This window comes from Protopterus annectens, chromosome 11.part0 (assembly GCF_019279795.1).
Source record: "Protopterus annectens isolate FY-2018-M chromosome 11.part0, PAN1.0, whole genome shotgun sequence".
Taxonomy (NCBI): Eukaryota; Metazoa; Chordata; order Ceratodontiformes; family Protopteridae; genus Protopterus; species Protopterus annectens.
This window is the reverse complement of record NC_056745.1, coordinates 718,536,281-718,562,184: the sequence shown is the minus strand read 5'-3', so window position 1 is coordinate 718,562,184 and position 25,904 is coordinate 718,536,281. Positions and strand designations below refer to the sequence as shown.

At 38.6% G+C, this 25,904-nt stretch overlaps 1 protein-coding gene across 1 annotated transcript in view; it reads left to right on the top strand.

Annotated features, from left to right (window-relative positions):
* Nucleotides 1–25,904, top strand: part of LOC122815573 (protein mono-ADP-ribosyltransferase PARP12-like) — a 1,647,737-nt gene that overhangs the window by 1,501,681 nt on the left and 120,152 nt on the right. Inside the window, exon 12 of the mRNA XM_044088182.1 lies at nucleotides 339–490. Within this exon, the coding sequence (XP_043944117.1) occupies nucleotides 339–490 (152 nt within the window). The remainder of the gene's footprint in view (nucleotides 1–338; nucleotides 491–25,904) is intronic.

Here is a 25,904-nt window from a genome sequence, read left to right as displayed (position 1 = left end):
TCGTTTTTGTTGAGGTGCTGTTGCCACAGTGATGATTAATTGTAGTATTCTCTTCAACCACCTATCCAAGATACTTGAAGCTGTTAACATGTTCCTCTATCTTCCCTTCTATTTCAGTTCCCAGCTTCTTCTGATTTCCAGCATCTGCTGCCATTACAACTGCCTTTTGGTGTGCTGTCTCACCTTTAGGACTTTATTCTTGTGCAACACAGAGCTGCCATAACTCTATAGTTTGCTTGCCAAAACCTCACCAGCTGTTTGATGTACCTCATGAGGTATATTTTAAAGACTAAATTAATCAGTTTACAAGTACCAGTGTAATTTTCTCTTGATTCTAGGAAAAAAAAACAGATGAAGAAAAATAATAATGGAAGGGACGTTGATGAGAGGCTGCTTTTTCATGGCACGGATGACTCAAAAGTAGAAGGCATATGCTGTCAAAACTTTGACTGGAGAGTTTGTGGAACGAATGGAACAGCTTACGGCAAAGGTGATAATCTTCTGTAAATTAACACAGCATGCCTTATAATCAAGTACACTGATTTCATACAACCAAAGCATGCAGAAGCTATAAGCTTTATTCAGAAGTTGATAGCTGCAACATTTCTGTGTCTTTGTAAAATTAAAGTGCCTTGTAATTTTGTGGACCTATCTTTGTCTTCTAAGACATAGCACATAAGAATTGTGACCCCTTTTGACATCTCAATTCATGTGCTGTGTTTCTTTGTTGGGTACATTTAACTAACAGAACACAAAAAAAAATGTATATACAAAAATTGTGAGTGCTAAGCAACAGAAACAACAGACTGTACTTTAATTAATAGTAGTTTAGTGATTGTAATCCATGACATTTATTGTTTAATAGAATTATTGCTAAGATACTTTTCTTTTTATGATCATCTCTCCCATGTAGCTCTTTGAATCTACCAGGCCACTAGTGTCCTGCTTGTCACATCCAATGAAACTCCTTTTGATTCTTTCCAGTTTCTGATGCATGCCTTCATAAGATGAGCCCCCAGTTCTTTGTACAATTAAGTCTTTTTGACTGCTCCATTTTAGAATGAGTTAAATAGTAAGATCCATATGTTTTGGGGACGGGAGTTGCAAAACAGTCATATGATCATTTGGTTAGTGACCATCCCTACCTCATCCATGTGCTGTGCATGTCATTTCCAATTATCAGGCATTGTTCCAGAAGTACTACATGAGAAGTGATATCACATTTTTTCTCCATGTTTACCATTTTGTAAGGAGCTTCCCATGTCATGTTTGTTTGCTGGCCTTTACAAGGGTTAAAGCAGAAAGTGCTAATCCCCCCTCCATCCATCCTTTAAAGGATAGGAAAGCAGGGCAATCAGGTAATGGCCAAATCTGCTAATGGCTTGAGTTTGTTCCTCAACATGGGTTACCAGTGATGCAAGCAGCTACATTGTCTCTGTGTCTTTGTGCCAGCCATAACTCTTTTCTTTAATAAGCTAATTAAATGTACTGAATATATTCATTTTGCCCTCATATGAATTTTAGTCCATGGCTTCCTAAGTGTGGATGATGAATTTTTGCTTTTAGAAAATGATGATTTGAAGGAGGTTATTATTTTAATAATAATAATGGCAGAGTAATATCTGTTTTTACATCTCATTAACACTTTTGTATTTCTGTTGTGTTAGTGTTGCAGAAAATTTGTGTTTCACTGCACAAGTTTGATTATCTTTGGGCTTGCTGTCAACTTGAAGTATACTGTTTGGCCATTTCTTCTGCATTGTAGTACTTGTGATATTTTCATGATAGCAAATTGAGCTTATGTGCAGTTTCCTTTAGCTAGTATCATGTTATACATATGCTTCACAGTGTGATGCTTCGGGACAAAAATGTTTCTAGATGAGCATTGCCTAATTAAATCCATCAGCCTGTTGCAGCTAGGTCTATGCAGCTGGTCCTGACCATCTCCATCCATTTGTTCTGTATGACCTAGGAACCTTTGAACCCCTTTTTAACTCTGGACAGTACTGCACAAATGCATTGCCAGTTTGAAAGGTCTAATAATATTCTTTCAATAATGACTAGTACCTCATTGCCAAATATAGCTGCAAAACTAACAGGTCAGTAATGGAACAGTTGGCTCACTTGCCTTTGGTGTGGAAGGCTGTGGGCCCTGTTCTTGCACCAGGTGGATCGATAGCTTACACTGCAGTGCAACATATGAAGGGTGCTGCACTTTTGTGTATCTCATCCTTCTGATGAGAAGTTAAACCAAGGCCCCCATCTGCTTGAGTTGGTGGTAGCTCTGGAGGATGTAAAAGATACCATTATACCTATTGAAAAGAGCAGGGGTTCTTTATTTAAAAATATTATGTAGTATACTATTTACAAACTTATATATTTACATATTTATAAATGTATACAGTGTACAAATTTCCATTCATTTCTATTATTGTTATTCAGTCATACATATCTTACTTTTCATTGTTATGTTAAACTTCTGCCTTCATTATCTTATTTGACTCCCACTCCTTTTTACACAACCACTATCTAACTTTTCTTAAAATTGCTGCTAGTCTCCATTTACCATTAAACATGATTTCATTTAGCCTTTCATTCCAAATGGGCCACACAACATAAAATAGTCTTTTGTCTATGTTACTAGCATATTCCTTATTTTACGGCTATATTTTTCATACATAATTATATCTGTATTTACTTCATTTACTTCCATTACATTTTCAAAGAAATTTTCTTTACACAAATTTTCCCCACAATTTTGCAAGCCTTTTATATTGTAAGAAAACATGTTATGTAGTTTCTTCTTTACCACAATATATACAAACTCTTTTACTGATTTTTAGAGCATATTTGCCTTTACTAGTTTATTACTCACTAATCTCTATAAAAATCATGAGATTCTACTTACATATTACATTATGCTTTTTGTACTTTTTAAGTTTAACTTAATTTTAACAAACTTTTCCTCTCTTGAATTGTTTAACATATACCAATGACACTTATATTTGTACTTTAGCAAATTTACTACTGACTTGTCCCTTTTGACATTTATCCAAAAAAACTGTATACACATTCAAAGAAGCAGCATAACAATTGGGTTTATTAATCCTAAACCTCCATCTGCCTTGTCCATGTATAATATTCCTTTCTTCTCTGGATTCAGTCTTGAACCTCATATAAAAAAAATAGTTGTATATTACTGGCAACATATAGACACTAGCTAAATATGTGATCTTTCCTGGTATAACTGAATTAATTGAATAAACCATTTTATTAAACATTAGGTTGTATATTTTCAAAAAAATCACCTTCATCTAGTATCCTATTGCATTGTTCCTCGTTTACATTTTTACTACAAATCTTTTTCTTAACACAGAGATTTCTTTCATCAAGAAAGATACTCCTCTTATCTTTGCTATATTACCCAGTCCTTAACTTTTTTCTTTATTTAAAGTCATGCTTATTGTATTTAAACATTGCAGCATATAACATATAACTTATTTCATCCAGTCTTTGCTTCTTGTAATCAATATAACATCATCTGCATAAGTAAATATGACTAGAATTTTTCTCCCTTCATTAGTAAAATAAGTAGCACCTCTCAGGTGCAAATTTACATGTCTGACTAATACATTCATAAATAATACAAATAATATATTTCTCATAGGACATCCCTAATAATGCCATTCGTTGTATGTATTTCTTTGCTTAACCATCCATTCTTTAAAATTTTTACTTTATTTGTACTAAATGCAGAACAACATACATTCTTAGTTTTCTTACTAATGTTATAATCTCCCATAATTGTCCACAAATGTTCATGTTCTACTGTATCAAAAGCTTTATTTAAGTCTCCTATCATGATATTGATCTCATCAGTCTGGTTTATATCATCCACAATTTCTCTTACTGTGAATAATAAATCCTGACATTCTTTTCCTATTAAAATATATTTGCCATCTTTCATAATACTTTTCATTTTGCTTCCATTCTCTTCTGAATTATTTTTTATAAAACTGTTATAATCTGTATTATTTAATACTGTAGGGCTCCAATTTCCAATGTTAATCATCCCTTTTCCATACAAACTTAGGTATACCACTGTATACGTCTTTATACATAAAAACCTTAATTTAAACCCTCATTCATAAGTTTTAAGAAGTATTTTTCTGTAAATCCACAAAATTCTTATAAAACTGGTATCCTATTGATTTGATCCTAAAATTGGCTGTAAATTAACTTGTCTAAGCACCTTATGTAATTCATATAAGGAAATCTCATTTTCCAATTCCTTATTTTCTTGTTCCGTCAATTTTTTAACATGCCATTCTTTATTATATTTTCTGTCTTGAAACATTTTCTTTATATAACTTCTTACAATATTCATAATTTGTTCCTGAGATTTTCTTACCTCTCCTCTGTCATCTTTCATTTCTCTCATTATACTAGTCTTCTCGTTTAACAGATAAGCTGATACCGCTTCTTTTTTACCTTGTAAATAATATCTTTGCTTAAATAATAATTATTTAATTTTCTCTTGGTTCTTTTATATAAATTCTCTGTTATATCACGTAATATTCACTACTTACTTGTCAAATCCTTTCAAGCATGCATACGTATTGTTTATATATTTTTTCTGCTTTTCTTACATCTGACTGCCATTCCAGTAAAACATTTTTTTGTATTTTTATTTCAATACTAGCCACCAATCAGATCAATTTTTATAACACACTCTAGGTAGCATTGTCGCCTCATAGCAAGACGTTGTCCCGTTCGATTCTCAGCTAGAGTGTCTTCTGTGTGGAGGCATACGTGAATGGGGCGTGCCTTCGTTGAAGGTTGTGCGTCAGGGCTGGTAACCCGATACGTAAAAATCCACTACCAATCATTAGCGGACCGGAGTTCCGCTGTGGCGACCCCTAACCGGGAAAAGCCGAAAGACGCAAACAAACAAACTCTAGTGAAACTGTAACCTTTCCATTAACATATACTTATATTTTTACAGTTTCATCCCATAATTTCTCAGTTATTCTTTTTATTCTTTTCCCAGACTGATGTACTCCTTATTTTCTTGTAATTCTAGCCATACGGTTGAGTGATCTGAAAAGCCTGTTATAAGTGTGTCTCCCTTAGCTGTATTCTAAAACTTGTGACATAATAAAATAAACTATTTCCATCATATATATATATATATATATATATACACACACACACACACACACACACACACACACACACACACACACACACACCTCGATGCACACACACACACACACCTCGTCGCACACACACACACACACACACACACACACACACACATATATATATATATATATATATATATATATATATATATACACACATACCTCGACAACTCTGCTCACCTTAGAATTCAGCTTTCACATCTATAGCTGAATGTAATACATTATTGCCACTTCTGCCACTACTTTTCATCTTATATCACACTACTGCCCATAACACTTGATCCTACACATTAACACAGTTTTATTCTTGCATATAGTTACGGATTTTTATATGTAATTAATGGAATGACATTGTCTTATGTTTCAACTTTATTTTTTACTTTTGTATGTATCAACGTTGTTCTATTGCTTATGTATGTAATACTGTGGAGCTTTTCTTCCCGGCCTCCACTGAAAATGGGCTCTTCCTAGGCCCAGTGGACTTTCCCGGTCAACAAATGCAATAAATAAATAAATGATAAATAAATATGTATCCAAATTATTATTCCAAATCTTTAAATTGACATATTATAACTTCAAAAAATTTCCTATCATTTTCTCCCTTCTTCTTTTTCCTCTCAAATCATTGTTAAAGTCTTCAATTAATACTGTATTCATATTAATTACTAGATAATCCAAAAGTTTATTAAATAAATGTTCCAATTTTTCCTTGTAACATAGACATACAATACTATAATTCTATCTACCTAGTTATGCCATCTGAGTTCTACAGTAGTTAATCTTCCCATCATTGCCAATGTTATATTCAACATTTTCAATGACTTTCTACGAAGTACAACTATGCCTGAACATAGTTCCTTTCCAAGGTTCCATATTGTATCTCCTTCCCAAATTTTCTTTGTTTGTCACCTCTCTTGATGTCTAAAAAATCTTACATCTTCCAATATCATTATGTCAATATCATACTTACTACACCACTTAAGGATACCTATTCTTCTGGTTATATTTTTGAACTGCTTGCATGTACTGAAAGCACTCTAAAGTTGTCATTATGTCTATGCTGTAGCTTGCCAGACATTGTTTAAGTTGAAGTATTTGTCCCGTTTGAATTGTCCATTTACTTTTTTCATTTTACACATCTATTTTAACCTTCTTTTTCTGTCGCTTACTCTTTTGCCAATGTAATTTATTTTACCTTTCACTTTTTCTAGTTTATATCTTCCTCATCATATATTTCAGAACGTTTTTATTATTACCTATGGTTTCATTTTTCTCATTATCCTTATCTTTATTATTACCCTGATCTTGCTTCCCTACTTCCTCTTTAGCATTTATTGGCACTGTTTCTTCTCTTTGTATACTGTCCTCTTGTTTGTTTTCTTCATCTGTATCATTTTTCTCCATATTACAATCCATCCGTAAATGCCCAGATTTGTTACATTTATAACATTTCAGTTCACACTTTTTTGCATTATGAACTTTTTCCCCACAAATATAACATTTCATCGTTTCACAGTTACTTTTCAATGATCATCTTTTCCACAAGAAAAAAACATGTTTTCTGTTGTCCTCAATATTTTACAGTACCTCTGTGACCCTCTACATTTATCATACTAGGCATATGAACAACCTTTCCTTTCCCCATTTTCAGTACAATATGATAGTTCCATCTCCAATACATAATCATGTGTTATTATAGACTTTGTTAATGTCTATAACTTCTTTACAAAGTTTGCTTAAATGTCTCTCTAAAGTCTCTTTTTCAACTTTAGTTTGAAATTGAACATTTATTTTCTTTTTTGTTTCTCTGTGAAATGCTTTAACCACATAAAAATTCCATAAATGATAGTTCTTTTTCTTCTCATACCCCTTCAAAAGAATGTTTTAGAACAGAACCTGTCTCAAAACTGTCACAAAATGTCTCTTTATGAATAAGAATAAAAGCTCTTACTTCCTGAGCCTTCACTCCCAGTGGGACCATTAAATTGTCCAAAATGTCATACCCGTCATTTCTTTGTCTTCTTTGTTCTGAATTCTTAACATACATTTCCTTTAATTGCTGGCATTTCCTTGCCTCTCTTCATCTCTCATCACTTTCCTTGCAGTTTCTTTAACAGTCTCGGCATACAATTTCTTTGTCTGGCAGTCTTCTTTCAGAATAACTTCTGATTTCTCTGATTAAATTTTGTCCATAATTTCACCCCATTCAATATCTTTTGCACCCCTCGCTTGCTCTGCAACAACAGTTCACCCAAAATATCATCATGCAGCCCTCCCAACTGGAGGGTTGGAATAACATATCCTTCATTTTTTGAACATGTGCTTCCAAAGGAACAAACAAATCCTGCTGAAACAGCTCCTTATAATCTTGTACAGCTTCAAACACTGCAGTGGCTTTTGCCTCTATGCTATCAACCATCTTGGCTCTTATTCAGTGCTGTTCTGCCAGTTGCCACTGTCCTGGGAATGGAACAAGCACTGGCCTAATGAGTAAGGAAAGCTCCCCATTGCACCAGCCAAATTTCCCTTAGTAGTAGAACATTGAAGTTTCATGTACAACATAGTACACCTTGAAGTTACACATGTAAACAGCTGGTCCACAGAAAATGAGAAAAAACTAAATGTTAAAAGTGCAATATTGTTGCATTTGGTAAACATCCTTCAACACAGCCTGTAGTACAAACATTCCACTCCAAAATGAGATTGTAACATGGGTAGATAATTAATTTTCCTTTGTGAAGATGTTATATTAGACGATAGACGTTGAAAACAAGTTTAAATAATTCCCTCTTTTTTGATCATCATCTTGCAACAGTGGTTTGGAACTCCTTTTATCTCACACAGCTGATTCTAATGAGTATCCCCTTTAGATCAGTAGAAATCCTTACTCCTCTATGTTCTGCAGTGATTAAACCCATCACTGAAACAATGTCCCTTTGTAATGTGTCTTAGTAGACATATTAGGTAGCTGAAGAGACTGCAGAAGTTCCTAACAAAAAATATTGCATGCCTAGAAGACCCAAGCAACAGAAGAGACTGGAGGCTCTGTCCCTGTATTCAATGTCTTATAGACTCCTTATGGGGTGATCTCTGTCTTGCCTTCCAGATATTAAGGCTCCAGTACTTTAAAACTGCTCATAATCTCCACAGATCAAACAGTCCAGTGAAATTAGGACCAAAGATCTGAAATTGCTTCAACAAATAAATTATGGTAGAGAAACAGATTCCTTAGGCAATCACTACCCCTTCTTTGGAACAAATTTCTACTCTAGATCAAACAATGCTGCACACTACTTTCCATTATAAAAGATTTAGACAACTGAGTGGGTATTCACAAAGGCACTCCAGCAACACAGTGACACTTCCAGCATGACTGGCTTATCACTCCTTGCAAAAGTCAGGAAGGGTCTAAGTGTGGGTACTGGCAAGGTTTAAATGGCCACATGGCCTAGTTGCCTTGTAATTTCTATGACTCTAAAACTCTGTGAAATAGTACTTCAGATATGTACCAAGTGTTTTCCTTCTTCTTAGGCCATCATTTTCATTCCTTTATACAGTAAAATCAACGTCATTGTTGCCAGCAGCCTAATGCAGTTTTTATATGTATCAGATTCATGTAATGGCTACAAAAAGCAAATGGTCTGAATTTATGGCAGTCTGCCGGTACAACAGGAGCTAGGATTGCTTTAAAAATGTATTACTCTCCATTTCCTCTTTTACCATGCAGGGAAAATCAGTAGTTGCTTATATTCTTTGGTTACTTAACAAATGTTTGAAATCTACCTTAGTAGATCAACTTTTAGTTTCGTGTCTATGGGTTTCACTCATTTAATAATGTGGGCTGCACATTATGTAAATATGCTTTTATATCAGCAGGTTAGAGTTAGCCCGTAGTAAGCACATGTGACTGTGCACTGATTGTGTAATAGCTCTGCCTTTAAGAAGTGTTAAACTTACTGAATTAGTCTGTCATATGACTTTTGCAGCAGTTCAGTAAAGATTCACGTTGAATACTCACCATGTTTAATGCCACTTCACTCATTCCTCTTGGCTATGTGAATGGTTTGCAGTGCACTGATAACACAAGGTATAAGTTATAAAAAGACATAGTTTCAGATTTAAACTTAGTTCGCCATCATTGCATTGCATTTTGTTCTGTTGACGCCATTTTCTGAAGTTTGAGTTCTTTTAGGTATTTCTGTCATATCATATTGTTGTCATCCTCAACAACCCCTTTTCTACATGGAATTGGAGTGTTTTGTCTTCATCTCTCTGGAATCAATGCCAGTCTTCTACCTTCTTTGTTTAAATAAAGATGTTTGATTGTCACAGGTTTTCTGTTACATAGTCTATATGACTCTTTGCTGGACACCTTCATTTCCTCTTGTCTTCTTTGCCTCTCTCCCAAATCTTCTTTATCAGATCATCTTCTGCTTTTCTGCATATGTGTTCAAATCACTGGAGTCTGTTCTTTTTGACCTCTGCAATTGCAGCTCTTTGGGCTTCTGCACTGATTTCCTTTCTTCTTCCTCACAGCATGCATCCAACCATCTGTCTCAGGCACTTCATCTCCATCACCTCTAGCTTCCTCATTTGGTCTGCCTTCACTGCCAAGGTTTCTGTACACACACACACACACACACACACACACACACGTACAAATATATATATATATATATATATATATATATATATATTTTTTATTTATATATATATATATATATATATATATATATATATATATATATATGTGTGTGTGTGTATTTAGGTTCACTTACGATACTCAAAATTTGAACACCTGAAACCTCTGAATAACGAAGACCAGAGGATCAAAGTTTTGAAATCTCTACTCTTTTCAATGGAGATCACCATACAGCGCGGAACAGGAACTTTACTGTTCTCTTCACTGTAGTGCAATGTTGGAGTTGGCATATTTAAGTAACGGGGGTGTGGGGTGCTTGTCCCCCTGCAGAAATGTGAAATTAATACTTTTCACATTTTGCATGTTTTGTTTTTTGAGATTTCAAAACTTTGATCCTCTGGTCTTCATTATTCAGTGGTTCGAGGTTTTGACATTTCGAGTATCTGTGTATACACACACACACATGCACACACACACACACACACACACACACACACACACACACACACACACACACACACACACACAGACACACACACAAAATGGTTAGCCTGCTAATCAGTGAGGTTTAACTGAATGAGCATCTAACCCTGCCAAATGACTTTTTAAAATGAATCCTCTTGGGTGGACATCTGAAGGCACAGCAACTAAGATACTGGTTTCTCAATATGTTGGCTTTCATTAAGTCTAGGAAATATTAACACTATTGAAGGATAACACTTGAGGACATAATATCTGATATGCTGGTTATCAACTCTATTGATGAGATCCCTTTTGTTATTCCATTCCAGTGTAGTGCATACAGTTTTCAAACCAAAAGTTCATAATTTTATAAAACTACAAAATCAGAAATAAATATGTAAGCATGCATAATTCTTTTCAAAGTTCTTTAAATTGGTTTATTAATATTGGCAGCTATTTTTATAGTGTCAGGATTTAAATTCTTCAGCATTACCCTGTAAAACTCTCCAGTAATGACTGCCCTTTCTTAATTAACAGAAAATTCAAATATGTATTGTCATCCTCTAGGGCTTTTTGGATCATTTCCAAACTGTTTCCCACAGATCTGGCACATCTTCTGTTGGTAGATGTATCCTCTTTAACGCCTGAGTAAGCTTAGACTTGTTTCTTTAACTTTATAATCATCTTCATTTAATTTGGTATTTTCTTCGTTTCTGTGCAACCAAACAGTAGCTTTTTTAATTTTCTTTCTTAGTTTTAGATCCTCTAATGTACTTATGTATTTCTCCTTAGGGAAATCCTTTCTCTTATCTTCTTTAGGCTTTCTAACCCACTTTCAGTTTTTGGGTGATTTTCTTTCTTCCTTTTATGTTCAGGTCCCTGAACTTGCTTTACATAATGGATTACAATGATTACCTGACACTATACAGGATGTCACCATCACTGTGACTTCACCATCATGGCTACAGCACTGCCCTGTACTGATTTTTGATGAATCTAGCAAATGATTCCTGAATACATTTACCCTATTACATTCAAAAAATGACAATTAGGCATTATTTATGCATTCAGCAATATGTAATAATTTCAAAATGTTTTTTTCTGCTAGTGTGGATCCTGTTATCCTAGGCATTTTAAGGGGTAACATTGTGGGTAGTGTTAGAAAAATCAGAAATTTCAATGGCAAGTATTATTCAACACTTGCAGCTACCTTGGCTTGGCGATGTTTTTTATTTTAAAAGTGAAAATGTTGAAGCAGTAATGTCTTTTAATTTTATTATTCTATTTCTTTGGGCTTTTCACTTTCTTATAAGTTGTTTTACTAATGTAGCATTTTAAGTATTTTACTTCTAAGTAAAGTTTATATGTTTTGCTGTACTACTCGATAGAGTGTAAATATTTAAGGCTGTGATTTTGATATCCTGTGAAAGTGTTTACTTCATTAAGCCAGTGGGTTTCACATTCTGAGCGGTTTTGTTTTAATTTAGAGTTTTAATTTGAGACTTCTATGACAATACACGTTAGCCCCCCCTAACCCCCCCACCATCCCCCCAACAAAAATATAAATTATTTAAAACTCAGTTATCTGAACAGTTCTTATAATACTTCTGTAATGGAGATAATGTAGGTTTAACATTTGTAATACAGTGCTGCATTAACAATAGCAATTACAAATGCAAACTGTAATAGCCAATGTTGTGGAGTACAGTCTTGTACAAATACATATAGAGAACAAATCTTTCTCTTCCTGCTAACACAGATAAAAATGCCAAAACTTTCTAGATACTTACAATACAATCATCTGCAATAAGTGTGCAAATATTACATAGAAAATTAAATAATAAATGTGTTATGTAGTATTCAGTAGCATAATTTTAGAAATGCAAAAGGAAGGAATAAACGTAAATAAATTTAAGATAATACAGATGCTTTGCAATGGTCCCTGCACTTCACCTTTTAATGCTAAATTAAAAGCATTAGTTAAGAAACAGCAGCATACCTTGACAATACAGAACTGTAGAAAATAGATAAATCTCCCAAAATCTTGTTTCACTAGCAGTATTGAGCTCTGTGGTTCAAAACACTCTCCCCAGTATGATACGAGAACCTTAACTACACAATTATCTTTACATAGTGCAGAGTCAGCCCTGCTAGCAATGTGACTATGCAAATGAGGTGTGACATCATTAACATTCCTGAATACCAAAAGCTACACTAAGTGTAGTGAATGCAAGCATGGCATAAGGATCTTCACAATTGCATGCACATGCCTTTGCAATGCAAAGACAAGCTTTGAGAAGTGTTCCCTGTTAATGGCTTGTAGGTATCTTTGATTACCCTGAATGCAGGAACAATCAGCTTTCACAGTTTCCCCTCTTTGATATATACCTACTAACAGTGTGTCAGGAGAGACAACAAAAAGTCGGCAAGTATATTGAGTGATTTAGGAGATCAAGAGTCCTACCTTTCAAATGCTGGCTTTAATGGCAACAGGTATTGGTCATTAGTAAGAAATGTTGTTCATATTAAAGGAAGTAATTTAAACATAAAGATAACATGTGGCAATCAAACAAAGATAGAGTTGCTATTATGAAAGCATAAGTAAATGAAAGGAGGTAGTGCTCATGGTCTTTGTTTAATATTGTGTTAGCACATGCCTGTGCTGTTTGCAATATCACAATCATCCAGACATTCACTGTCAAATGTGAAAGGACACCTTTTCATGTCTTGCTTCTATTGCACTGTCAGTGTGACTTGATATAGTGCCACATTATCATTACATCTAAACTCCTTATTACCTTGCTAATATATGTCTTTGTGACAGAACTCTGGGAAATAGTCTGAAATGCTTTATTTCAGTACCCTTGTTTAAGGGTTCAAATGCATACAGGTCCCTGATGCAACATAACATATTTAGTTAAGTATCTACAAGTAAAGCATTTGATATACAATAATTGTTTATGTTATTTTTTACTTGGATTATTTGCACACCTATTGGCAGCACTAAAGTCACTTTCACAGCTTAAGAAAAAAGTAAAAAATTTAATTTGTGGTACCATAGGTAACGCAAACCAGCCTGGTGGCATTGCATGGCTGTCAGCACTCTATGGTACTCAGGGAAGGTGTAAGTGCAATGAGATTATAGATTAACCCCCGGATTTACTAATCTTCCATGTAAGACTAGATTAGTCTTACATGGAAGCGCCAGTCTAAGAGTATGACGGCAGCGCACCATGCATAATAATGAGAGCACGCTGCCTCAACTCTAAAGCTTACATGGAGCATGGACGAGTGTAGGGGGCGTGTTGAACTGCCTAGCAGTCCAAAAATCCATACCCCTGCAATGAAGAAATGCCGCAATTTCGAGTTACATGAGCGAGTCCACTCACATGTGCACAATGTAACACTACACTCCCCCATATGTTAAACAACTGACAAAATTAAAAATAAAGTTTTTTTTTATTTATTTTTCATTTCATCCGATATAGCTGCCCGTATTTGCACGTGTTTCCGTGGGTTTGCCCATTGCTTAGCTACATTTAGCAGCTTAGACACCAGAAGAGGATAATAAGAAAAAATATATGCAAATTAAGCAAAATAGCAATAGCGTAGTGGTTAGAGCCTTCGCACAAAGAGGAGGCATTCCCGGTTCGAGTCCCACTACTGCATGTTCCATTTTCTGTTGGAAATCTGTATACAAAAATATTTCCTGACATTTTTTATGTATAAGTTTTGTAAAAAGCATTGAAATGTTAAATGTAGTAGTGAATGAATTTATATATATATATATATATATATATATATATATATATATATATATATATATGAAGGTGAAATGGTTATGCATTCTGAGGCATGAATACCCTATTTTAAGCAATATAAAGTACTGCTAAGCACATTTTACCAGTATTGAGCATATTTAAATCAAATTGCGTGTAGCTGCACACCACGTTAACCAGTGCAATGTCTTTGCGCGTAGCTGCACACCGCACTAACCAGCGCAATCACAACATATTTGCGTGTAGCTGCACACCACACTAACCAGCACAACACTGGGCAACGTCGTGAACGTCGGGCAAAGTCAAGCAACGTTGAGCAATGTTGGGCAAAGTCGGGCAAAGTTGAGCAAAGTCAGTTAAACATGGCCACACCTCCTTAACTGTACCTTAACCAGTCAGGTCTGCCCAGTAGGAAAATTAAAAAGCAGTGACAGGGCTCAGACTCAGTATACTGTGCACTATAGTCACAGTACTTAACCACTAAGCCATGACAGCATTTCATAAACATGCACTTTCAACAGACACATATCTATCAAAGGAATTTTAAATATTGCCAACATCAGCTAAGCAGGCGTGCCTACACCTGAGTCTTTCCAAAAGTGGCCAATCACAAATAATTGTGGGAAATGAATCATATTTAAGCTCTACAGGTGGGAATACTTGCTATAACTGGTTGTAGCTTCCTTCTGCAGTCAGCATGGCTGGTGTTGGAGAAGGCACTCAGTTTAGAGCGCAACGATGGGGCATTGAGAAGTCCAAAGTAATGGTTTGGCTCCTTGTCCACAATCGTGAGGAAAGACTCCTGCGGGGCCAATACCAGGGTACCCAATATAAAACGGAGGCCTGGAACAGTCTTGCCCATGATCTCACCAGTGCCGCTGGTGTTCCTCGGACTGGTGAGCAGGTCAGGCACCATTATTCTGACCTGAAGCGATGTAGGGAGGTTCAGCTGGACCAGTGGATCCAGGAATCCTGTGCGATGCCTAATGCCCCAGTACTGAGTAAGTAGCAATTGTATTAAGTACTTAAGAATTGCTATGCTTGTCTATACTATGGATAGGTATGTCTCAATATCACTGCATTTACTTCACAGCTGCAGGTGTCTGGGCTATGAACCAGCAAGCCTATGAAGATAGGCTGCAAAGGCTGCGTCATTAGGCAGGTTAGTAATTATTCTGCATGTACTGTTATATAAAATAAATGAGAGAGCCTTCAAAAAGTGTTTTAACCCAATAAATAAAGGTGTAATAATCATTTAATAAATGTATAATTCCTGGAGTGCATCTGTGTCATTTTCTTTGATATGTTGTTGTACTGTTGCATTCTACAAATAGTAGTGTTGTATTAAGCAGTGTCAACCCACACTTGGGTAGGCCCATATAACATGGATGAAGGGAGTGCCAGTAGCTTTTATGCATATTTACGGCCCTCAACTGTTGGTTCATGCCCAGCATGTACAGGTTAATCTGGCACATGAGTAGCTTGGTATTGTGTTTCCCAGAAATGTCAGTGTGCTGCCAGAAATGTCGGGAGCTGTTAACATATAACTGATACTTTCACCTAAACATATCTAGACAATTATATGAAAGTAGAGTTGTCAGTGTACCATCTTAGCAGTAGTGTTGCAGTAGCATCTGCATCTTGGACAGTTTGTGTGTAAAATACAGCTCATGTATATAATGATCTAGCAAAATCCAGTTACACAATATAAGGACATTGGGTAGTGTAATAATACATGTAAGGGACATATAACTGCAGTTAATAGGAATGTAGTGAAAACTAGAAGGATATGTAAGTTAATTGAGCTATCTTTTTTCACCCTACTGTATGTGCATAAAAAATGCAATTCCACACCTCAATCGGTATGTCTAATCTCAAAACATTTGTTGGACATATGTCCTATTGGTTTATAAATATTTGCATTTCTATGCATGTGCCCTGTTAAAATACCACAATATTGGTGGCCTTTTGCCATCAATTAAACCTGCATGCTGTTGTAATGTCCACTATTGTTTGTTCTATATATGCATGTGTTATGCTTGCTTTTCAGCTGTTGAAAATCTGGTGTGTTGGGTTAATGGGAATACTTCTGCATGCTGTTATAACTAATTGGGAATGCTGTTGACTGTTACTAACCCATATCTTTATTAAACTCTCCAAAACATAGTTCGTATGGGAAGGCTGGTCCCAGCGGACCCACCTGTCCCACCTCAGCTGGCCATGGCACCTGGCACCAGCAGATCTGGTGCCTAGCCTGGGACCTCCTCCTCCATTGGCCCTGTGCCACCTTTGGGTGGAAGCACTGCAGGGGATGGGGCTCGGCCCCCCTGTGCAAGCATGGGCGGAGAAGGGGCACCTATCACCCTTTGAATGGTCCAGGCTGTGGTGCATAGAGAGATTGAATGTTCTGTTGCAGAACCTCTACGCCAGCTTGAGGCCCGAGTGGCACAACTCCTGGGTCAGCCTGCCCCTCCTACACAGCCCCCAGCACATTCACCCTCTAGGCCATGAAGGTGCAGTGGTGACTGCCCATGGGTGCAGATGTCAGTCCCACTGTTTCCATCTGGGGGCTCATGGGCTTGCGATTTCCAAACATCCCTCCCCGTCAAAGGTGTTCACCCACCACATGTGTCATATACCGCCCCTGTATGCATCTTGTTCGTCTTGTCTGTTTACCTTCCCACATATACCTACTTTCCCTACCCCACATTCCACTCTCACCTGAAAAAAAGGGCAAGCTGCTCCCCAAAAAAAAATTACACCCCATACATAGCCGCCCATTTTGCACACGCCCACTGGACACATGAAATATTATTTAACTGGCGTTACAACATACTTTGTTGTCCTCATCCCTCTCTCAGGGGTTGAAGGTTTCATATCTACCTCCAAATTTATTGCATATGCACAGCTGTTGCTGTTGAAGAAATGGGCAGCTATGGACCTTCCCTACACCCGTCCTGCACATCCTGAGCTATTTTCCATACCGTCTTTCCCACTTTGTGCCCCTTTTTCACCACTTTCCTATCTCCCCATTTTTCTTTTCTTTCAAAGAAATGAGCGCGGGGGTTAGCAGGAGTAAGCACTATTAAGCAGTAGTTAGCAGGTTTGCACGAGTTTGCACTTGGCCAAGCGATGCGCAGCAATGCGCAAACCCACTTACAACTGCTTTAAAGTGCCTTAGTCACTCTGTATGTGAGGACCCTTGTTCTGCTCAGTAGAAGTAAGTAAGTAAGTCTCGAACCCCGGACCTTGCACACACTACACAACATGAAGTACCACTAAGCCACGGTAGATATACATCAAGTTGGTGCTTAAATAAATATATCATGCATCAGAATGAGTGAATGTAAAGGAAAAATAGGAATACCATACCACACAACTTGTTCTGTGGATGTTGACCAACAGTTGTTGTGGGATTACATTACATTACATGACTGTGATAAGAGAAGCAGCCATTCTAGCAGGAAATAATGTTACACCATCACTTTACAACCTCACACAGTATCACAGCAGGACAAACACTGGCATATCTGTTTAAGGCAGAGGCCATACCTCCCAGCTGTCCCTAATATTCAGGGATGTCCCTAATTTTGACACAAATTTTAGCTTTGTCCCACTGAATCCCTCCGAAAACTACTGACTTTGGCCAGAAAGGTGGTGATGTTACACTTAATGAATAATGACAATAATTAAAAGTTAGACACTTATTTTACTTCAGAAAAGGTGTATTAATTCATATGCTCTGATTCTCTCAATGTCTCAACTTAATGGCACTAATATTTTAAAGGTGTCCCTGATTGCCCCTGACTTCTTCTTGACTTTTCCCTGAGTCTGTTCAAATATGTACCTGATTGGTTGAGAGGTCTGGCAGAGGCAGAAACACAGAGGCATATCAGCCTTTCTGCTGTTACACACTGTGCAAATAGCTTTGTAAGGAGTTTCGGAAGCATTCCCTTATGCAGGAACACAACACTGAAGTACAGATGGATGTAGCCATGTACTGGTAGCAACCAACTGTAAGAATGCCATTGCTCTATTGCTGAAAAGATGTGTGTGGTGCACAGACAAAAAATAACATGCTATTCTCTGGCTATCATGTGGATAGGTCCACAGTTGGGAGTTATGCAGACAGACTACTTGCCTTGATAAACTAACATGTACACAGCAACCCTGTAAGTCCAGCAAGATAAAATCCACACAATAGTACTTACTCTCTCTGTACTTCTGCAACCCTACCCAAATGTAGAATATACCTCTGTGTGCAGGGTCTACCAAGGATGTATGTAAGCATACTCACAGTACTGAAATGTGTCCAGTTTTTCTGAGCAGCTTGTGCTAATGTCAACACTAAAAAGCACAAACTGTTTAGAACTGGATAAATGAATATTCACAGTATAGCAGTCCACAAACAATTCTTGTGCCCAAGGAATACACCTCAATAACTAGCTTTGTATGGCAGTTAATTGTAACAGTTGAAAAGAAAGTACATCTTTCCATGTATCTTGGGGTAGCATTTTGAGGGGTGAGTACATTTCTACACTGACAAGTGGGTACTGGAAGCAGCAACGTGGCGTACGGCAACTGTGGTCCCACTTCACAAAGGCGGTGCTTCCACCGACCTGGGAAATTACCATCCCATCAGCTTGATAAGCTTGATCTGCAAAACTATGGAGAGGATCATAATGGAACTCATAAATAAAGACATAGGAGACTTGCAGACTTTGGATCCGACCCAGTTCGGGTTTGTCAAAGGCAGATCATGCCTTTTAAACTTGGTTGACTTTTTCGAGACAGTCACCAAGGCCATTGATGAGAGAAAGGCAGTCCACACAGCCTACCTTGACCTGGCAAAGGCTTTCGACACAATACCCCACTCAGGTATCATTGAAAAACTAATCAGCTTAAATGTAAACCCGTACGTCACAAGATGGGTTGCAAACTGGCTAAGTGACAGAACCCACAGGGTCAGAGTTGCTGGCGCCATGTCAGACTCAAAGCCTGTCACAAGTGGTGTCCCACAGGGCTCAGTCCTGGGCCCTCTCCTGTTCGGCATCTACTTTTCAGAAGTACAAGCAAACACAGGAGGATTATGGCTGACAAAATTTGCAGATGACTGCAAACTGGGTGCCATAGTTGAGAACACATCTGACACAGATATCCTTCAGAAGGGCCTTATAGAAATGGATAACTGGTGCCAGAGCCATGGCCTAAAGTTAAACGCCAAAGACTGCATAGTCATACCCTTCGGGAAAAACAAGGTTACCCCTAGCTACCATATAGGTGGCAACCCACTAAGCACAGAAGAGGTTATCAGGGATCTGGGGACCCAGGTTGACAGTAACCTTTCATTTGACACTCACGTTGCCAAAGTAGTTAGGAAGACCTTCTACATTGCCCACCTGATCATGAAAGGATTCACATCCAGATCAAGGGAAGTCATCGTCCCCCTGTACTCATCACTCATCAGACCAATGATTGAGTACAATGCCCCATTCAGAATGTATCTGACACAACACCTGCAGCAACTGGAAAGGCCCCAAAAGTTCCTCACCAAAAGGATAAAGGGTCTCAAAAATATGTCCTATGCTGCCCGACTGAAGAAACTTCAGCTCTATTCAGTCGCTTACCGTCTGCTCAGAGGTGACCTGTGCCTGACATACAAGGCCATGTCCAACCCAGAATTGATGAACATGCTTCACCTCAAAAATCTAGATCCCTCAGAACTACAAGGGCGGGAGACTTAAACCTTGACACGGTTATTAATAGGACATGCTGGAGGGACAGATTCATCACCCAGAGACTCCCTATGCTGTGGAACAAAATCCCGGTACATGTGAGGCAGAGCACCTCGCTGGCCTTGTTCAAGAGAAATCTTGACCAATGGATGGGAGATCGCAGATATACCCCAGGGATTATCTCAGTGTCACTGCTTGACAGAGGCACAGCAAAATAATGGGCATAGTATCCTCCAAACTAAAGGGGTGGCGAAAGCCATAAAACTCTGGGCTAGGCTTATAAATGCCCTTGGGCAGATAGCCTAGTATGAACCTATGAACCTATGAACATTAGGTTTGAGTACAAAATGTAAATCTCTGGCTACACCCCTGGCTTCTGATATAAGAACTATACCAACCTTCTGTCTTAAACAATGATATCCACAGCAAACAATGATGATCTCCATCTTGGAAAGCTGAAAGGGCCACGCCTACATGAGTCAGCAATTTATAGTACTGGGTTGCTATGATCGTGATTACTGCAATTACTACACAGCAGGCTGCATGCAGTTAGCAAATGGTGGCTACCAATTGGTGCAGAGGCCATCACATGCTCATGTGCAAATTTCTGCAAAAGCAGGCTGCAATCTCTGCCAACAAACTCAATCACTCTGTTGCAGAGACTGACAGAGAGAGAGAGACAGAGAAAAGGAAAAAGAAATATTACCAAATCATACAAAGGAAAGGTATGTGATACATATGTATTTACTGGCATGTAGTAGATGTTATTGAAGAATAGTCTACATAATGTGAACCATTCATATGTGGCAGCAGTACAGATGTTCTGCTTAACTACTGCTATGGACAATACTATGTGTACCTATGGGCAGTGGGACATACCTGTGAAATGTATAGCTCAGCATTAAATGCCAAAGATCTGATCCATGTTATCTGTGTTCTGTACAGTAGTGTGGCCAATGACTGTTGGGGGATTAGCGCTAACATTGTATAAACATGGGTGTGACAGAACAACACATGCATGATAGTCATATTAAAGTGTAGCTTAGCATTGGCAACTGCTGTAGCAGTCTAGTATGCTTATCTAGCATCTGTTGCTATATATACCCCCCCCTAATGTTAGTGTGTGTCCATATGTGACACCTGTTTGTGTTGCAGCAAGGCCCAACAGTTCAGCTGTGAGGTCCAGGGACTTGCAACAGTGTGGACCTTGTGTGTGTATGCCACACACATACGGAGAAATATATATGTGTCATATATATTCACATCTGTATATGTGCATAGACCAGGGGACATATTGCAACTGTTTGTGAAGGGGGAGATATATATATGTTGGTGAAGGTTAGTATGCACATATTTGTATGTAGGTTTTCGTGTGTGTGACAAACAAGACAGCATACAGTGCTGGTATATGACATGTGGTGGTTAAACACTGTGGGTGGTTTGTTCAGTTTGCAATATTGAAGCCAGTAAGGCCTGCTAAAGCTACCTGGGCTGTGAACACCTTCAATGCATTTATCCCAAGACTGTTTGATTTTATTACATTACTGTACACCTTACATCCTGTGTATAATTGATATTCTCACTATGAAAGGCGAAATGTATATGCGCCTACATACACATGTATATGTAGACCAATGGATGTGTATATGTATATATACACACACACATATATATATATATATATATATATATATATATATATATATATATATATGTGGAGAGAGAGAGAGATACTCATACACACCTACATCTACTTGTTGCAATAGATTCTCTGTACTGTTGACTGACTGTGATGGTCAATATGTTTGTGAATACATCAAAGATATGTATCTGTGGGATAGCTTAGTGGGAAACTATTTATGTCATGTTATTATGGGTCCTTGCTTTGATCCTAGCAAAAACTGTGTATTCTGTTGCTAGGCAGAGCAAGTGCTATTGCATACAGTGTGATTAAGTCCCTTGGTTTTAACTAGGGTGTGTCATTGGAGGCTAAAGCACTACATCAATGATTATTGATTGGTACTGATGTTGAATGCAAATCCTGTGTGTACTGTAGTACTACTTGAAGCTCTGGACCTGTACAGCAAAGTATGGTGTATGTCCACATTGCTTTCATCCCCTGTTTTGTGTTGTCCGTGTATTCATCACAGATTACATTTCTCAAGATTAAGGTTGTGTAAGTACTGACACACAGTACTGTATAGTACACACTGAAAGCTTATCAGGGTTGTCATAGCTTTGTGTCCTGTAATTATGTCTGATGTGTGTGTGGGTATGTCTGTAACATGTCTTTTGACATATGTGTGGTAAAACATATAACTGCATATCTAGCAGCATTCATAGTGTACTACAGCAGTATGCGACCTATATTCCCAATTGTGCACATATTTTGGCCACAGGTTTGGCATTAACAAGTTGTGTGGTATAATAGTAATACATTTACTGGACCTTACACTGATTGTGATGGATGATATATTTCTTTACACATCAGCTTGCTGTATATCTGCTGTGGCTAGGTGGTGCATCGTGTTGCATACAGTGTGCCAGGTACTCTTGTATAGTCTTATATAGTGATTTTATATTGTTGCTGTGCAGAACATGGTTCATTAGATAGTGAGCAAATCACTTTCAAGCAGTTGTGGGGTGAGCAGTGATAAGTGGCAGTTACAGTGTTTCACTCTCGGTTAGCTTATAGGTTGCTATATATGGCAGTTCAGTGATATCTGTACTGTATAATGTTAAATGTGCCATATGACTTGCTCAGACATATCTTTGTATTTATGAATTCCAGGGATCATGGCCCATCGCAGGAACCCCAGTTACAGTAGTGCTGAAGATTATATCATTACTAGCAGTATGATTCAGCACTACAGTCTCATGTTCTCATGAACCAGCCAAAACCAACAGGAGCGTACTGCAATATGGCAAGATGTTGTCCACAGGGTCAATGAGGTATACCTGCATAATCAGACATATGAGCAGGTATGCCACCACTGCACTGATCTTCTCAGACATGTCCGTCAGCGTGCTGCTGATGTGTGTAGACAACAGTTTGCAACAGGAGGTGGTGTTAATATCCATCCCCCCCTCACCAGAGTGGAGGAGCTGCTCCTGAGCCTGGTGGCACCTGCCCAACAACAACATCAGCAGACATACACCATGATGGAGGTTGGAGCCACCCAGCAAGCACACATGGAGCATGCAGGTAACATGGCATTAGACTACTGTTTTCTGTATTGGTAGATCATGCATATGTGAGATGTGATGTGTGTCATTCAAAGATGTGGAGCCTGTTGCTGTGCAATACTGATCATTTGGAACATAGTCTGTAGCCCTGTGAATGTAAACTGTTGTTGTACTGTAAGATTGCAAACACACAGTAGCAATGCCACAGTTGTGACCACTGACAAACTGTCTCATCTCTATGTAGGTCCCTCTGGGGTGACATCAAGGCAGCGGACCGATGCTGTTGAGTGTGTTCTACATTTATTACTGTAAATAAAAAGTGCATGTCATAGTTAAGATGTAGGCCATGCACACATGTAACACACCTACCCATAATGCATACTGTGCATGTTTGGTGTAAGAGCACGCACATCTCACTAATGGGATTAGCTGCCTCAAACACATGCAATACCCAGAACATCTCAAACAAATGTGGCTAGACTGTAGTGACCATTGGATAGGCACAGTTGATACTCAACATGCACATAACATACACATCTATGTCATACACAGAGCATTTTAACATGCTACACATAAAGGATTCCCAAACCCTCTGTAAAGACACACTCCAGTATCCAAAATCTCATCCATGCATTACACATAATATACCTGAGGGGTAGAGGCCTATCATGGGGCATTTAAACACTCTGCAACACACTGCACATTAATGTCAGGGAATGCTCCTTATTGGTCTCCTTACAAACTCACGTAACAACTGGTTGTGAAATGGTGAATTTAGCTAAGGTAGTACAGTTCCAGCACAGCATGATTAGTGCTGGTTTGTGAAACATTTGTAGCCTTGAGTGACCACCTGATGCTTCATGATGATGGCCTATGGTACTCTTCCCCATCCATTTATTGTAACCACAGTACTACACATAGCTTTCATTGCTATACACCTTAATGTTGCGTGTGTGCACACATATTCACCTCTAAACAGTATGCATACCAATTATCATTTACACGACTGAAACATATATGTCTTGTGATGCTATTGAGTGGCTAGGTCATATGACACATATTGGGTATGCGTAGTGTTTAAATATGCAGTTGTGTTTTAGCATGCCATGTCATGGATGAGACTGGCATGTCCACAATATGATCTACACACCATAAGTACCATACATTGGGTATGTGGCCGAATGGTATTCCATCAATTATCCATGCACCACTGATGATGTTGTGTGGATACTCATCATGCACGTGCTAAAAATGTGTCCACAAGTATTTGCTAAAAACACAGAGGCTGTAATCAGCATTGGATGCCTATCTGACACACATATACACATCCAGCAATGGTATGTACACCTGTGAGTTATGGTGCACAGTACATTACAGGGTTATGAATACCTGCACAGCAATGTTGTGTCCATGTATGCATTGTGTTCCAGGGGGAGGGTCATCACCTAATAACAAAACACATGCATCAAAGCCATGTATACTGTTAGTAACAAGGACTGACTACACTTGCACTGCATGCTGTTGAGCAACACATGTCCTGCATGCTGAAATGTGTGATATGACTGTTTTGCTTGTGATACTGTACCCCACCATCACCTGCTATTGTGTATGTTCTGTGATTGCTGGTGTTATGTTTGTCTGCTTTAGGGAGGAGTGTAGTTTTGTGTGTGTGCATGTGCACATGTGTGCATGTGCGCATGTGTGCATGTGCGCATGTGTGCATGTGTGCATGTGCACATGTGTGCATCTGGTCTGAAGTCATGTTCAGGGCTTAAAGTGTGTTTCCTGTTTTTCTCTCACAGGTGCCAAGGTGGGGCTGGTTTAGTATAGCAGGGAACCTGATGTCACTGAGACAGACAGTGATGATGAGGATAGGTGTGTTGAGGCACAGGCAGGTTTGTCAGGGTCTGTTGTTAGCCCAACAATTGACAGTACACAAGTCTCCACCCCATCCATGCACACAGTCATACTGCCTGTACATCCATCATCACCATTGTCCTTAGCTGAGGGACAGTGTACAGTTGGCACTGGCCAGGACAGTGTGGTATCTATGGCACATGTATCAGGACACAGCAGCCATAGCCAGATGTCTGGAACGGTACCACATAGGCAGATGGCAGATGTGCCATACCTCTTTCTACCACACGCATGTTCCAGGCTGTCATGGAAACACAGACATGAATGGAGCGGTACACCAGACAGGGGCTAAGGGCACAGTGGGCTCATTACACCTCTGTAAATGACAGTATCCATGACCTAGCAGGTGCCATACATAACTACACTGAGGTCATTGATAGACGTTGGGGTGAGACATTGGATGTCCTCCACAATGTCATGTCCATGTGTCAGGACAGTGCGGGATGGTTGAGACATGGATGTATGCCAGCATCATCAGCAGCTGGAGGTCACCGTGGACGTCCAGCAAGTCACAGCCACTCCCGTAGTGCCAGTACCAGCCCCAGCAATGTTAGGGGGGCTGTCCATAGACCATCCTAGCAGACCACGTGCACTTGACTCTGGCCAGTCCCAGCAGGGACCTGGATCCAGAGGACATATGTCAACCTCTTTGGATAGTACCCAATCTGGATTAGTACCTGATACTGTCTGTAGCACCCCTGCCAGGCACAGGTTCCATATCTGTGACCAGAGACAGTGATCTGTAAAGCCTGCCAGGTACAGTCTGTAGCTGTCTCCCAAATCCCAGTATATGGCAGCCACATGGTGGAACTGTGTGCATGCAGACACACACACATAAACCATAAACCTAGGGCAGACACATACCTGCACACATTACATCAACATTGGCCCATAACAGTACTCATGGCCCTCACACACATACTCACACACACATGTCGATTGTATGGCTCAGTGTAGGCCTCTGGCAAACCAGCAACAC